We start from the raw sequence: 16,417 nt of genomic DNA on the forward strand, positions 1-16,417 counted from the left end.
TTGGTCACCAGTGGGGTGAGTCAGAGGCTGAGGCAGGCCAAGGTGGGTGACCTATCTATTGGATGGGTGGGCCCTGAATCTGGACACATTTAAGGCCTAGGGGGCTGACGACTCTCTTAGGATGTCCATCTGCCCACTGGTTGCTCAGTGACCTTGGGCGGGGTCTGGGCACTGCCTCCTTTTCCCCAGGACCGCCTGGATCCGCCGCAGTTGTCAATGCCAGTCCCCTTGCCACCGCCCCAGATCCAGAAGTTACGGTCCAAAACGCAGACCCCGCATCTCTTGCGCCCTCCAGCGGCCAAAAGGTGCAATCACAGAGAAAGGCTTCCTGCTCAGATTCCCCGCCCCCTTAGAAGTCGCAGAGCGCACGCGCCACGGCCTCAGACCGGAAGCTCCGGGGAGAGACCTGCTTCCTACTCAAACCCGGAGCGAGAGCCTATAGAAGGTCTCGGAGGCGTGGCCACAGGCCTCCATCCTATGGGCGCTTGGGGGCGTGGCAAAGTCTGTTGAAAGGCCCAATGGACCTGTAGGAGGTGGGGTCCGCAGCGGCGGCTCGTAAGCGAGGAAAGCCGGCCTCTGGGGCCAGTGCTGGTGCAGGGGCAGGCAAGCGGCGGCGGAAGGGGAGCTTGGCCCTTCTGCGGGGCGCCATCAGTCTTGCTACTGGGACAACTTCATCCCATCTGAGGGATCTGAGCTCCTCCGCAGCTCTTCGCCCGGGACCCCAGTCTGGGTCAGATTCGTCCCTCTCTCCGCTGCTAAGTCCTTCAAAGCCTTACGCTTACCAGGGAGCCACCGTCTTTCTCAGTTCCGGGCTCTCGAGGTACCGGAGGGGTCCTTGGTCAGTATCGGGGTGGTCGGGACCTCTGACCAAAGGAAGGATCAAATAATTCCCAGGCCGACTCTGCGGGGGACAGGAACAAGTCCAAGGGTGGCGGCAAGATGAACGAGGAGATCTCCAGCGACTCTGAGAGCGAGAGGTGAGCTGTTCTGTACCACTTAGCGGAAGGGAAACCGGAGGCTCCTGGTATATGGAAGACCCTGTGAGCCCAGGTAGAACTGCATCTTGAGCCCAAGGCTCTTGTCCTTGGCTCTCGGATCGGGACTCTTTCATTTCTGGCCCTGAGTAATCTCATATTCTCTGAGTGGCGTCTGTGGGGAGGACCCCAGACCCGAGTGGGAGACCATAGAGTCCCTAACATGCCAGGTACTAGCTTCACCACTGGGAGTACAGAGATGAACAGGGAGGTAAGGAGAGAATGAAATAGTAGGATGGGGAGAGAGCAGGGGCGTTTACATAGGGCCTGGAGAGATGAGTAGTCTCTCGTGGAGAGATAAGGCATTCAGAGATCGATCAGAGAAGAGAAGTCTGGGGTGTAAGTGTGTCAGGGGGAGGTGGAAAAGACGGAGCAGCAGTTGGTGGGTATATCTAGACTGGAGGGCTTCCAATGCCTCCCTCATTTCTGCAGGTGATTGGAGGGTTGCTGTGCTTCCAAGGGTTGGGCAAGGGATCAGACCTGACCTTGTGGGATGGCGATTTTCACACCAGGGATCCCTGGCACCTCTTCTAGGAACTGGCATTAGAAATTCTGCTTCTGGGCCAGCAAGTGGCATAGTAGTTAAGATGCTGGGCTCCCACATGGCTGACCGTGGTTCGAGCCCTGGACCTGGTGGCTTGAAAATCTTGCTGGACGTGCGTGTATGCATACCCAGAAATCCCAGGAGGGAAATGAAGGAGAAGGGATTGAGGTGTGGCCGCCTCCCCCCCTGGGGGTGGTGGTGGTGGTGGTGGTGATTTCTCACTTTCCCTTTTACTTGTCTCTCTGGTGAGCTCATGTGCCCTATGGGAAAAACTTTTTTTAAAAATTCTGCTTCTCAGATTGGGGATGTGTTGCCTTACCTTGCTCACAGAAAGACTTAACATACTTTTCTTAATTTCTGTGGGTGAGTGTTTGCCAAGCCTTTCAACAAGCTTTTTAAGATTTTTTTTTTGACTGTTGTATTATGAAATGTATTAGATATAGAAGAGTCAATGGATCACAATTGATGGTAGAAAATAACTATCAAATAGTGAGTCTCCGTGCAACTGCTGCTTAGGTGAAGAACTAGAACCTCTGTGGGAACTTACAAGCCCTAACTGAATGTCATTCTTACTTTTTTTCTTTTTTTGAGAGATTTTTGCTATAGAGTGTGTGTGCTCACCAGAGAGACAGTGAAAAATAATTCCCCAGGGGGGATGGCCATCCCTCAGTCCCTTCTCCATCCTCTCAGGATTTTGGGCACACACGCACATGCACCTGGTGTGAGTTTCAAGCCACCAGGTCTGGGACGTGAACCGCCATCAACCACGTGTGAGAATCCAGTGCCTTAACCACCATGCCATCTACCGGCTCCTGTTCTTATTTTTTACATGAAGTATTTTTTTTTGTTTGTTTGTCATTTAGATATTTACATACAGTAGCATTCACCTTTTCTTTTTATTGAGATTTTTTTTTCTGGGGGGGAGAGGTTTTTGTTATAGGGCGCATGCAGTTGCCAGAAAGACAGAGAGAGACAGAAAGCGAGAGATCACCCCCCCCAGGGGGGATGGCCATGCTGCAATCCCTTCTCCTCCATTCTCCTCTCGGGATCTTGGGCATGCACGCACATGCACCCGGTTTTTAAGATTTTTTTAAAGAATTATTTTATTTACCTTTATTTATTTATTTTAATTTGACCAGTGAGACAAAGAGAGAGAGAGAGAAAATTAGAAAGCCAGCTGCCAGATCTGGGACTCGAACTGCGGTCGGCTATGTGGGAGTCCAGCACCCTTAACCACCACGCCACCTGCCAGGCCCAGTGTTCACCTTTTTTAATGTATAGTTCTGAGCTTTGACAAATGCTTGAAACCAGCACCACTATGAAGATATAGATGGGTTTGCTCACCCTCCCAAATTCCCCCTGGTCCTTCATAGTCAGCCCTTCCCCCAGCCACTGTCCCTGGAGTTTTGTGTTTCAGAATGCCACGTGAATGGAATCACACAGGGTATACGTCCCCTATTTTTCTTCCGAGTTTTACCTCCTGTGTGATGATCCTGAGTAAAAGCCCCAACCTTGGCTAAGGCAGGAGCAGCACCAGCCCGTGGCCAAAGGCCTCCTGGGCACAGGGCACCAAATCTCGGGCACAGTCTAGCCGTGGCTTTGCTGAGAGTTTGGAAGGTCATAAGTGTGTCCTGGGAAACTCCATGGGGGCACCTGGTAGAGACCGGACACCCATAGGCATATGGTCAGAGTGGTGGACGGGTAGCGGGCTCCCCTGATTCCCTGCTTCTGAGTTCCTGTGACCTCCCCCACCTCCCAGGAGCAGGTCAAAGCAGGGCCTGTGTTGAGCGCAGTGTGTGACCTCAGTTGGTCCAGGGACTAGGGTGAAAAAGGAATTTCACAAGGTCAGGCCCAAACCAGTTTAGATTCACTTGAAGCCTGTCTCCAGGGTTAAGGACGGTGTCGTGGCAGTGAGTCTGAGGCAGTGACTGTCCCAGCATGTCTGCCTTTTGGGTCTTTGGATCTGACCAAGACTGGCTACCCCCCGTGCCTGGGGATGGTTGTCATTGTGAGTTCTGCCTCTTCTGTGCTCCATGTTGGGGCTCCCCTTTCTGGTGTCCCACATCCTCCTTAGCTGACCCTCTCATTTGGGGAGCACAGTCTCTTTCCTTCTTTTTTAAAATTTTTAAAAAATGAATTATTTTCGAGATCAGCAGGTGCCATAGTGGTTAAAGCGCTGGGTTCCCATGTGGTCCACCACAGTTCGTGTCCCGGATCAGGCAGTTTGAAACTCACACTGGGTGTGTGTGCATGCATGCCAAAGATCCCAAGAGGAGAGGAGAGGAGAGGAGAGGAGAGGAGAGGAGAGGAGAAGGAATTGTGGCATGGCCATCCCCCTGGGGGGTGATATTTTGCTTTCTGTCTCTCCAGGGAATGCATACATCCTATAGCAAAAATCTCAAAAAAAAATTTTTTTTAAATTTACTGTCATTATTACGATTTAAAAAAAGAGAGAGAGAGGGAACCAGCAGTTAGCGTAATGGCTATGTCGCTGGACTCCCACGTAGTCGACCGCGGTTCGTGTCCTGGACCCGGTGGCTTAAAACTCACGCCGGGCGCGTGTGCGTGCGTGCCCAAGATCCCGAGAGGAGAATGGAGGAGAAGGGATTGCGGTGTGACCATCCCCCCTGGGGGGTGATTTCTCGCTTTCTGTCTCTATGTCTCTCTCTGTCTGTCTGGCGAGCGCACGCGCCCTACAGTGAAAATCTCTCCAAAAAAAAAAAAGAGAGACAGGGAAAGTGAGAAAGCAAGCCGCCAGGTCCGGGACTCAAACCACAGTCAGCCATGTTGTGGTTAAGGCAGCTAGATTCCCACACGGCTGACCACGGTTTGAGTCCCAGGGCTTGAAGATCACCCTGGGCACGTGTGTGTGCATGCATGCCCAGAATCCCAAGAGGAGGACGATGACTGGCTTGGCCATCCCCTTGGGGGGCGATTTCACTTTGCCTCTCTCTGTTTCCCTTCTCTTTAGTGAGTTCATGAACCTTATGGCAAAAACCTAAAAAGCAAAAAGAGAAAGGGGTCAGGTGTTGGCACAGCAGTGACACAACTGCACCCACACAGGAGGGTCCCAGGTCTGCGTCCTTGAGCACGTCACACGCCATGATCTGGCCTGGCTGCAGCTGGGGGTAGGTCAGGACGTGGTGACCCTGCTGGTGTGGCCTGTATCTCTTGTGCTGTCTCCGTCATGCAAGAAACGAATTCGTTTTAAAAAGGAGAGGAGGCCGGTTGCACCCGACAGGGCCTGCGTTCCATCGCGGTGCCGTGATGGTCATGGCGTCCCGGGGTTTGCGTTTCCCTCCAGAGTTTCATCCGTGGGGCTCCTTTGTCCCAGTGTTGCTGTTGAGAGTCCGAAACCCTTTCAGTTCCTGACCCCTTTGTACACTGCCCACTTTCTCTTAGAAGCTTTTAGAACCTTCACTTTTCCCCACAGTTGGGGTTTCAGTGATCTCTGGTTCAGGGCCTGCTTTCACCCTCATGTGGGCTCTGGGTGGGCCTTTCGGCTGGGTGAGTCACAGCCTTCAGTTTCCTGCACGCGTGGTCATTGGCCATGAGGATGGCTGTGATGGGGGCGGTCTGGTGGCAGGGGGTGTGAGGAGGAGGCACGATGACAGTGGCCAGAAGACCAGGATGAGCCCCTCAGACCCAGCTCCCTCTTGCCCACAGCCTGGCTCCAAGGAGGACCGAAGAGGAGGAGGAGGAGGAGCTGGAGGAAACCGCGCAGGAGAAGAAACTACGCTTGGCCAAGCTCTACCTGGAGCAGCTCAGGCAGCAAGGTGAGCCGGTGGGCGGCCTGTGCCAAGGCCTGCCTGCTGCCTGGGGCTGCAGTGCCAGCCAACAATGGGTGACGGATGCGGGTTTCAGCCAGCTACCCGGGGTGGGGGGGGTTCTATTGGGCCTCCTAGGATAAGCTGGACTGTAGGGAGCTTTAAATCGATCTGATGAGTAGGGGCAGGAGGAGACCCTCCAGTCCCCCTCCCCTCTGCTGGGACAGCCTGACTGCCTGCATGGCATAGGCCTAGTGGGCAGGGCCCAGCGCTGGGGTGGGCAGCGAGGAGGGAATGGGGTAGGTCAGGAACAGTGGGCCCTCAGATTCGGTTTCTGTGGTCCGGGCTGTGATGCACAGAGGAGGAGAAAGCCGAGGCCCGTGCATTTGAGGAGGACCAGGTGGCCGGACGCCTGAAGGAGGACGTGGTGAGTGGAGGGAAGAGGGCTGGGGTGGGTGTGGAGGGTGCCGGTCCTGCTCCCAGGGCCTCGTCTCACCCCATCCTCTCCATCCAGCTCGAGCAGAGGGGCAGGCTGCAGAAGTCGGTGGCAAAGGAGGTGAGTGGGTGTGGTGCTCTGGTGCAGGATTCAGGCACCAGGACATTGGGGCCTTACCTGGGTGGGTGGTGACCCGACGGGGCTCGGGCTATGGCGTCTTCGCTCTGGAACATGGTGAACATCTGTGCGGGCTGGGTCATGTAAGAGGCTGGTCCTTGCAGCCCTGGGCGGTTTTCCTTCCGGCCATGGTAGGTGGGAAAGGATGGTGTCGAGGGGTGATGCCTCATGGCCAGGCTCAGTGACCTAGCCCCTGCCTACCCAGATCCAGGCTCCAGCCCCGGCTGACATTCGAGTTTTACGGGGCCACCAGCTGTCCATCACGTGTTTGGTCATTACCCCCGACGACTCAGCCATCTTCTCCGCTGCGAAAGACTGCACCATCATTAAGTGTGAGTGAGTCCAGGGGGCGTCTGGGCAGCTGGGAAGAGGGAGTGGCCCTGGCAGACAGCCTTGCTGGGGGTACCCTGTGGAGCTAGGTTTGCTTCCGAGGAAGTGCTTTCTGGGTGATGGTAGATGCTTCCGCCCAGCAGGAGCTCCTGCCTAGAGCTGTCGGGCGAAGGCAGGGCAGTGCGGTAATAGGGGTTGGCCCAGCAGGTGATGTCTGAGGCCCTGCACAGCCTGGGACTGAAGCTCTGGTCCTGGGTTCCCAGCCTTCGGCACAGAGGTGCCGTCCTCACCTGCCCATGGTAGTAACGAGCACTAGGCACTTTAATTTTTTTTTTTTTTAAGGGGTTTTTGCCTTAGGGTGCATGTGCTTTCCAGAGACAGAGAAAGTGACAGTGAAAGGAAAAGTAAGAAATCACTCCCCAGGGGGGATGGCCACACCCCAATTCCTTCTCCTCCATTCTCCTGAACCATGTTTGGCTACTTGGGAGTCCAGCAGTGTAACCACTACGCCATCTGTTAGTGCCAGTCCCAAGCTTTTTTTTTTTTTTTTTTTTTTTTTTTTTTGAGAGTTTTTTGCTATAGGGCACGTGCGCTCACCAGAAAGACAGAGACAGAAAGTGAGAAATCACCCCAGGGGGATGGCCATGCCACAGTCCTTTCTCCTCCATTCTTGGGATCTTGGGCATGCACACACACGTGCCCAGTGTGAGTTTAAGCCACCGAGTCTGGGACTTGAACTGTGGTTGAGTACACGGGAGTCCAGCGACATAGCCATTATGCCAACTGCTGGTCCCAGGTCCCAAGCACTTTTGCATAATTTCTCTTCTTTGAGCTTCATGACTGCCCTTGGGGACTCCTGTCCCCACTTAGCAGGTGACTTGGGCATGCACACACACGTGCCCAGTGTGAGTTTAAGCCACCGAGTCTGGGACTTGAACTGTGGTTGAGTACACGGGAGTCCAGCGACATAGCCATTATGCCAACTGCTGGTCCCAGGTCCCAAGCACTTTTGCATAATTTCTCTTCTTTGAGCTTCATGACTGCCCTTGGGGACTCCTGTCCCCACTTAGCAGGTGAGGAAACTGAGGTGGCTTGTCCAGAGGCACACGGTGGCCAAGCCAGGTCCTCTGACCTGATCCAGGACTATCTTCATGGCCCCTTTGTCCACACTGTCCCTCGAAGGGACTATTGGTCAGCCCCATCCACCCACCTGAGCAGCCTCTCTCCTGGTGGCAGGGAGCGTGGAGAGTGGACGGAAGCTGCATGTCATTCCTCGAGCCAAGAAGGGCACTGAGGGCCAGCCTCCCGGCCACAGCAGCCACATCCTCTGCATGGCCATCTCCTCTGACGGCAAGTACCTTGTAAGGCCAGGTCGGCCCCCGGGAGGTGGGAGAGCCGGTGCACAGTGGGTGCCTGTGGCCATCGTCCTCATCCCCACAGGCCTCGGGTGACCGCAGCAAACTCATTCTCATCTGGGAGGCCCAGAGCTGCAGGCACCTGTACACCTTCACGGGACATCGGGACGCCGTGTCGGTGAGGCGCTGGGCCCTGTTGGTGGATGTGCAGTGCACACCTACCTAGTGGGCCCGGCTCGGTGCTGGGCTCCCGGGGTCTCCATCCTCAGGGAACCTGCACTCTGGGGCAGTGAGTGGTGCCATAAAGGACAAAAAAGGACCACAGGGATGGGGAGGAGCTGGGGGAACCGAGCTGAGCTTGCACAGGGATAGGAGCCCTTGAGAAGTCTGCATCTGCTCGAGGCAGGTGACCATGCCCTTGGGTCCACACAGGGCTCAGAAGTGCCCAGAGTGCTCTCGGGCAGCTGGCTCCCCATGCCGTGTGACCGGCTTCTTAGGAAGTCCTCCCCAGGCCTGACCTCTGTCTCGCCTGCTGGAGTCCAGACACCCTCTCAATGCACCCCCAGGGGCTGGCATTCCGCCGAGGCACCCACCAGCTCTACAGCACATCCCATGACCGCTCTGTGAAGGTGTGGAACGTGGCAGAGAACTCCTACGTGGAGACGCTGTGAGTGTGTGCAGGGAGGGGCTGCGGGGCGCATGTGCACGTGTGTGTGCACATACACATGTGAGCCCATCCTCCTCTGTCCTCTGCACCAGCTTTGGGCACCAGGACGCTGTGGCTGCGCTGGACGCCCTGAGCCGGGAGTGCTGTGTGACAGCTGGGGGCCGGGACGGCACTGTGCGCGTGTGGAAGATCCCTGAGGAATCCCAGCTTGTCTTCTACGGCCACCAGTAGGCAGCCCGCCAGGCCGGGTGGGGTGGCCCTATGGGTAGGGGTCCGGGCCGCACCTCACAACCCTTTCTCCAGGGGTTCCATCGACTGCATTCACCTCATCAATGAGGAGCACATGGTGTCGGGGGCAGATGACGGGTAAGCCCTGCCTCTCTGCAGTCTCCCAGCCAGCTCCTGCTCCTGAGTCCCTGGGGTCCGCCAGGCCCGGAACTTACTCCTAGAATGCCCATGGGAGCTGTTGCAAACCCTTTTCCTAGACGAGGACGTGGGGGCAGAGCACTCCCTGCCCTGGCCTCCTCGCTGACCGCAGTCCTTGTCCACAGCTCCGTGGCCCTGTGGGGCCTCTCCAAGAAGCGGCCACTTGCCCTGCAGCGTGAGGCTCATGGGCTGCGGGGGGAGCCAGGCCTGGAGCAGCCCTTCTGGGTGTCATCAGTAGCAGCCCTACTCAATACAGACCTCGTGGCCACAGGTGGGTGTGGTGCCAGCAGGGAGGAGGGCACGCAGGTGGGCCACTGCCCTGGTCGCTCACTCTCTCCTCTCCCCAGGCTCCCACAGCTCCTGTGTGCGGCTCTGGCAGTGTGGGGAGGGCTTCCGGCGCCTTGACCACCTCTGTGACATCCCCCTGGTGAGTGTGAGGCCCCTGGAGCTTGTGGCCCTGGGAATTCTCTCCATAACGTCCTTCCTTGTGCCTTCCTTGTGCCGGAGCCGCCTCAGGGCAGAGCCAGCTCCTAGCACAGGGCCTGGCAGGAACCCTCTCTCCATCTTCTCCCTTTGTCTAAGGCCCTGTCCAAGGTGCTGGGGTGCAAGCCAGGGAATAGCATGGGATGGAGGCCTGGCCCAGTGACAGATCTGCATGGCCGCCGCTGGATGGAGGGCCATGTGGATTGACCGTCCACACTGGGGAACGGGGAGACAGTGGCAGGAGGTATCTGTGTATGCTGAGGGCGAGGGCCTGGGTTGGTGCTGATGGTCATTGGCCTCCACGGCCCCGTAACCTGGGGCCAGACCTCAGGCCACACCTTCCACATACTTGACATACACGATCTCCTTAATCCTCACAAGCTCACCACTGACCTCACCACCAGGCTGGCGCTCCACCCACCACCTCTCAGAAGTGGAGCAGAGGTTTAGCCCAGGCCTGGTAGGGCCAACGCCTGGCGGCAGATGCTGGGGCTGGCCAAGGGCTGGTCTAAGGTCTCACCGTGTGTCCCTCTCTCCTCAGGTGGGTTTTATCAACAGCCTCAAGTTCTCCAGTGCTGGGGACTTCCTGGTGGCTGGGGTGGGACAGGAACACAGGTACGAAGTGTTTGTCAGCTGGAGAGGGTGAGAGGCAAGCTGGCACTGGCTGGCAGCTGGGTGGGATTGGGGTGGGCTCTGGGCCATGTCTCATCCCCTTCTCTTGTCCCCTTCAGACTTGGCCGATGGTGGCGGATCAAAGAGGCTCGGAACTCTGTCTGCATCATCCCACTCCCCAGGGCCCCCGAGCCCGCAGCAGCCGGCTCCTGACTCTCTCTTCCCCTTATTTAAGTCCTTCCCAGGCCATGCTCCACCCTCTTTGTATTAAAAGTCTCCCTTTGGGCCTTGTCTCTTGGAACTTCTTGGGGAGTGGGGTCAGGGATGTGCCCAATGGGAGTTGGAAAGGCCCAGGGTCAGGCAAGACCCCGGCGGTCTCGGTGCTGCCCTCTGCTGGCCTGAGGACTTTTACCTTTTTCTGTAGGACTGGGGTGGAGACCTCTGCTGGCTCCTGGCTTCGGCCCCTTAGGCCAGTCCCACCCAGCACTCTGGCCGGGCTCTGGGCTCTGAGGGTCCAACTGCTGGCTGCCGTTGTGTGTCAACGGTGACGGCCATGCAGTTGTGTGTCAGGGTAGTTGCTGGGGTCTGAGACCCAAACAGAAGGCAGCCAGCCCTGTGAGTCCCCCCAGAAAGCTGGGGGGGGGGAGTGCAGACTGCCCAGGGGTGCAGTTTTGAAATGAAGGTGAGACCCTGCCCTGAGGACAAGGGCTGAGAGTGGCCACCTGCTGGCTCTGACACAGGAGGCTTTTTAAACTTAAAAGTGTTATGGGGGGGCAGCAGGAGGCGTGGATGTGAAGGCAGCTGGATCCCACATAACCAACTATGCAGCTCAAGTCCTGGACTCAGTGGCTTAAAAATCTTGCCTGTGTGTGTACCCAAATCCCAAGAAGAGAGTGGAGGAGAAGGGATTGCAGTGTGGTCATCCCCCCTGGGGGCAGATTTCTCACTTTCTCTCTCTCTCTCTGTCTCTCTCTCTCTCTCTGGGAAGCACACATGTCTTATAACCTAAAAAAAGATTGCAGTATGGTAAAACTGACATTTTTAGTTTGCAGGTCTGTAAATGATAGCACACGAGTATGTTCAGGTAACCATCAGCACAACCAAGATACGGAACAGGTCTGTCTTAGCCCTAGAGAACTCCGTATTGCCCCTTTGTGGCCAGACTTGCCCCCGTGCTCACCCGCAGCCGTTGCTCTTTCTTTCTGAGGTCACATGATCGGACCTGCATTGTATTTTGAGACTGGCTTTGGCTCAGTGTAGCGTTTTCACTTTTCACTCACATCATTGCATTTATGTTATTAATGGGGAGTATTTTACCATCTAGATGAACCCCAGTTTGGTTACCATTCATATTGTGGTGGACATTTGGGCTTAGAAATAGAGCTGGTGCGGAGCTTATGTCAGTGGACTCCCACGAGGCCAACCGCGGTTTGAGTCCCAAACCCAGGGGCTTGACAATCATGCCAGGCACATGTGCATGTGTGCCCAAAATCCCGAGAGGAGAATGGAGGAGAAGGGATTGCGGTGTGACCATCCCCCCTGGGGCGTGATTTCTCACTTTCCCTCTCACTGTCTGTCTCTCTTTGGTGAGTACATGCATCCTGTAGCAAAAACCTCTTAAAAAGAAAAATGTCTTTTTATGAACATATGTTTTCATTCATCTTGAGTAAATATGTAGGAATGGAATTGGCGAGTTATAGGGTAGGTGTGGATGCATATATTTTAAACAAAATAGCCAAATTAATTTCCTTTTCTATTTTAAAGAATTATTGTATTTAACTTATCATATTTAATTAATTAATTTTACTAGAGAGGGGCAGTGTGTGTGGGGAGGGGAATGAGAAAGCAAGCTGCCAGGTCTGGGACTCAAACCACAGTCACCCTGTGTGAATCCAGTGCCCTTAACCACCATGCCACCTGCTGGCCCCAATTTCATTTATTTATTTATTTTTCTTTCTTAAGTTTTTTGCTGCAGGGCGTGTTCATACCCAGAGGAAGAGAGAGAGAAATTGAGACTCCACTCCCCTAACCCTAACCCTGAAGGTACCCAGCATGTTTTTCAGTCTGCGGAGTCCATTACTCAAACAGCACAGTTGGCCATGTGGGGTCCAGCTGCCTTCACCAGCACACCACTGGCAGACCCCTCCATTTTTATTATATATTTATGTAATACTTTATATTTTTTGTGTCAAAACAATTTTGTGGACATTTATTTTCTCTCATTATATAACTACCTATACAATGTATCATCCATTTTGCATCTTAGCCCGGAAAGCCTAAAACGTTTGCTATCTGGCCCGTTACTGGAGGAAATTGCCCACCCATCTCCCTAATGGCTGATGTGCTAATCACCTCCTCAAGCGTCTCTATACCATCATGCATCTTCTTTACTGTGGTGTCTGTTCAAGTTGTTGGCCGTCTTTTAAGGGGACTTTTTATTTTATTACTGTTTTAGGGTTCTCTGGAGAAACAGAACCAAGATGAAGTAGACATAAATATAGAGAGAAACATAGATGTAGATACAGATTTATCATGGGAACGGCTCCCAGGGATAATGGAGGCTGAAAGTCCATAGTCTACCCTTTTTTATTTTTAAAGAATTACTTATTGGCACCAGCAGTTAGCGTAATGGCCATATCGCTGGACTCCCACGTAGTCGACCATGGTTCGAGTCCCAGACCCGGTGGTTTACACTCACGCCGGGCACGTGTGTGTGCGTGCCCAAGATCCCGAGAGGAGAATGGAGGAGAAGGGATTGCAGTGTGGCCATCCCCCCAGGGGGTGATTTCTCACTTTCTGTCTCTCTGTCTCTCTCTGGAGAGTGCATGAGCCCTGTAGCAAAAAAAACTTTCCAAGAAAAAGAATTATTTATTGGGACCAGCAGATGGCATAATGGTTAAGTCACTGGACTCCCACATGGCCAACCACGGTTTGAGTCCCGAACCTGGAGGCTTGAAACATATCAGGTGCATATGTGCATGCTCAACATCCCAAGAGGAGAATGGAGGAGAAGGGATTGTGGCATGGCCATCCCCCCTGGGGGGCGATTTCTTGCTTTCTGCAGAGACAGAAGTCTTGGAAAATATGGTGGTGTGTATGTGCATGCGTGCCCCAAATCCCAACAGGATGGAGAAATGGAGAAGGGGTTGCTGCATGACCACGCCCCATGGGGGGGTGCTTCCCCCCCCCCTTGCTGTCTTTTCTGGGAGCACACGTGCCCTCTGGGAAGTTAAAAACAAAAGCCCTTTCACTTTTCCTCTACTCTTGAATGACACTTTGGGCAGTCCATCGTTCAGTCCTCAATGTTATTTTCTTTCAGAGCATGGGGGTATTATTCCACTTTCTGTGTACCCAGGGTGCCGCTGAGGAAGCCAATAGCAAGCTGAAGCTCGTTCCTCGGGAAGTGCTGTTACCAGTCGGCTATTAATAGGTCTGGCTGCTGCTTCTCGAGGTCAGTGAAATGGGAAGCAGAGTCTGGAGAAGACGGGAGTTTATTTCTGTAATCAGTTATAGGGAGGCCATCAGCAAGGACCATGACACTGCCTTGAAAAGCTCAACGTGTTCTCGGTATTTATAGGGACAAGCGATAAGCATGTGCAGATCATTCCTCACTGTGATCAGTCTGTCACTTGCCCCTGAGTCATTATCCTGATCCTGTAAATCATCCCTGACTACGATCAATCAGTCATTCGCTTGCCCCTGAGTCATCTTGATGCGTTCCAGTACCCATTCCTGGTTTCTCACCTGACCATTCCTCATACAGATCTCCCTGTGACTCACACTTGATCAGATTGTCCTGGTCAGAGGCCTTTCTCAATTTCAAAATGGCTGCCGTCCTGCCATCAGTGCGAGGGGACTTCAAAAAGTTTATGAAAATGCAGGTTTTGGGATCAGCAGTTAGTGTAATGGCTATGTCGCTGGACTCCCACGTAGTCGACCGCGGTTCGTGTCCCGGACCCGGTGGCTTAAAACTCACGCCGGGCGCATGTGTGTGCGTGCCCAAGATTCCGAGAGGAGAATGGAGGAGAAGGGATTGCAGTGTGGCCATCCCCCCTGGAGGGTGATTTCTCACTTTCTGCCTCTCTGTCTCTGTCTAGCGAGCCCATGTGCCCTATAGCAAAAACCTCTAAAAAAAAAAATGCATGTTTTGAAAAAACTATGCTTGGATTTCAAGTATTTTTCACACCAAATTAACTCATAAATTCCATTTTTCTGTGTACTTTGTGAAGTCCCTTCATATATCTTAGTTGTTTCTGTTGCTTAAAAACAAAATACCCAGAGCTGGTTGATTCATAAAAATAGAGGTTTATTTAGCTCATGGTTTTGGAAGTTGAAGGTCAAGAGACCACGTCTGGGGGCCGGCAGGTGGTGCAGTGGTTAAGGCTCTGGATTCCCGAACAGTCAGCCACAGTTTTGAGTCCCTCAAGGCTTGAAACTCATGCTGAGCGCATGTGCATATGGTCCCCAAATCTCAAGAGAGTGGAGAAGGTACTGTGGCATGGCCATCTCCCCGCCACACATAACCATGGGGGGTGATTTCTCATTTCCTCTGTCTCTGGTGAGCACACATGCCTTATAGCAAAAGTCTCTCTTAAAAAAAAAAAAAAAGAGGGAACCAGCAGTTAGCGTAATGGCTATGTTGCTGGACTCCCACGTAGTCGATCGTGGTTCGTGTCCTGGACCCGGTGGCTTAAAACTCACGCCGGGCGCGTGTGCATGCGTGCCCAAGATCCCGAGAGGAGAATGGAGGAGAAGGGATTGCAGCGTGACCATCCCCCCTGCGGGGTGATTTCTCGCTTTCTGTCTCAATGTCTCTCTCTGTCTGTCTGGCGAGCGCACGCGCCCTATAGCAAAAATCTCTCCAAAAAAAAAAAAAAAAAGAGGCCCCTCTGGTGAGGGTCTTCTTGTGGATGACGTGAGGAAGGGCGTCACCGGGCAGTTCAGGGTCAGGGCATGCATCTGTCTGGGATTCTGGGAGTCTTTGTATCTCTGCTTTGGTTTGTCTCCTTAAAGACTTCACTTTATTTATTTATTTATTTATTTTTTATTTTATTTTTTTTTTGGAGAGATTTTCACTGTAGGGTGCGTGCGCTCGCCAGACAGACAGAGAGAGACAGAGAGAGACAGAGAGACAGAAGCGAGAAATCACCCCCCAGGGGGGATGGTCACGCCGCAATCGCTTCTCCTCCATTCTCCTCTCGGGATCTTGGGCACGCACGCACACGCGGCTGGTGTGAGTTTTAAGCCACCGGGTCCAGGACACGAACCGCGGTTGACTACGTGGGAGTCCAGCGACATAGCCATTACACTAACTGCTGGTTCCCTTATTTATTTTTTTAAGAATTATTTTATTTAACTTTATTTTTTAATTTGACTAGAGATGGACAGAGTGTGAGAGAGGAGAGAAAAAGTGAGAAAACAAGCTGCCAGGACTGGGACTCAAACCGCAGTTGCCCATGTGGGAATCCAGCGCCCATAACCACCACGCCACCTGCTAGCCCTAAAGACTTTGGCTTTCAACACCATAGTGGAATTAAGTCTTTGCCCTCTTAATCCCATCACCATGAATAACCCATGAATTGGGGTTTGTTGGTTTCTCCTTTCAGTATTTGGATATATCACCCTCAGCAGTTAGGAGATCGTGCTGCAGTCTGGAGCTCCATCTGTTTTCCCCTGTGATGGGAAGCTGAGTATTTCAGCCCTGGGAAGTACATGGGGATGTTCCACCAGGTCTGGGACTCGAACCGTGGTCAGCCATGTGGAAATCCAGTACCCCTAACCACCACACCACTTGCTGACCCCTGAAATTTTTTACTTTTTAATTTGCTATTAGGGTATGTGTGCTTGTAGGAAAGAGACAGGGGAGAAGTGAGAAAGCATCCCCCAGGGGAATGGCCACACCACAATCCCTTCTTCATTTCCCCCTCAGAATTTAAGGCACATGCACCCGGTGTTTTTCAAGTGGCCGGGTCTAGGACTCCAACAGCGAGGTCAGCCATGTGGAATCCCATGACTTAACTGCTACACCTCCCACTGGCCCTGAAAGTCATGTATATTTAACATGTCCTTGATGTTTGGAAGATGCTGAATGTTTTGATTCTGAAAGGTAGGGGTCCTCAGTCCATCACAGCTCAGGAAACGGGTCAGAAAGGCACATGAGTTCACAGCCATGCCGCTGTGAGAGGTGGGGCTAGGGGTCTGACCGAGGGCCTCACACTTTGCCCTCAGACACTGAATACAAGACCAGAGGATGTGAAGAAGGACAGATTCTTCGGCGTGGGAGTGAGAGCACCTGCCGTGAGATACAGATGGCAGGACATGGACAGACAGAGCTGGGGGTGCAGAGCTTGTGCCCACGTGCATGGCAGAGCCCCAGCCCGAGATGTCTGAGCCATGCTGTGGCCTCTGTAAGCCCAGGGAGCAGCTTGCCAGGGCAGTCAATGGAAAAGGGCCGGACAAAGGGCTCTGAGCTTGTGGCCTTGGCTGGGATGACCCCTTCCTGGCCCCTCCTTCTCTGCACCGATGCATAGAATAGCTGTGTTCAGACAGACAGACGGACAGCCTAACCTTGACCTCTCAACTGGTT

At 53.6% G+C, this 16,417-nt stretch overlaps 1 protein-coding gene across 1 annotated transcript; it reads left to right on the forward strand.

The window, feature by feature from the left end:
• The first annotated feature begins 216 nt into the window (after nt 1-216).
• On the forward strand, nt 217-10,122 carry RRP9 (ribosomal RNA processing 9, U3 small nucleolar RNA binding protein). Its single transcript, XM_006169393.2, has 16 exons — nt 217-305; nt 598-820; nt 895-977; nt 5,245-5,354; nt 5,705-5,772; nt 5,860-5,901; nt 6,164-6,290; nt 7,525-7,649; nt 7,729-7,821; nt 8,210-8,310; nt 8,403-8,537; nt 8,614-8,676; nt 8,862-9,007; nt 9,084-9,163; nt 9,761-9,834; nt 9,951-10,122. Exons 1-16 carry the CDS (start codon nt 217-219, stop codon nt 10,042-10,044), a joined length of 1,653 nt encoding a protein of 550 aa, XP_006169455.1. The 3' UTR covers nt 10,045-10,122.
• Nucleotides 10,123-16,417: the final 6,295 nt, after the last annotated feature.

Source organism: Tupaia chinensis, unplaced genomic scaffold (assembly GCF_000334495.1).
Source record: "Tupaia chinensis unplaced genomic scaffold, TupChi_1.0 Scaffold147003_1, whole genome shotgun sequence".
NCBI classification, from domain to species: domain Eukaryota; kingdom Metazoa; phylum Chordata; class Mammalia; order Scandentia; family Tupaiidae; genus Tupaia; species Tupaia belangeri.

Bases quoted from the DNA above. Each gene is read 5' to 3' on its own strand.
- RRP9 (XM_006169393.2), top strand. From the start codon at position 217: ATGCCAGTCCCCTTGCCACCGCCCCAGATCCAGAAGTTACGGTCCAAA. The intron at 306-597 runs GTGCAATCACAG...GTGCTGGTGCAG, and splicing joins CGCCCTCCAGCGGCCAAAAG to GGGCAGGCAAGCGGCGGCGG. The intron at 7,650-7,728 runs GTAAGGCCAGGT...TCATCCCCACAG, and splicing joins CCTCTGACGGCAAGTACCTT to GCCTCGGGTGACCGCAGCAA.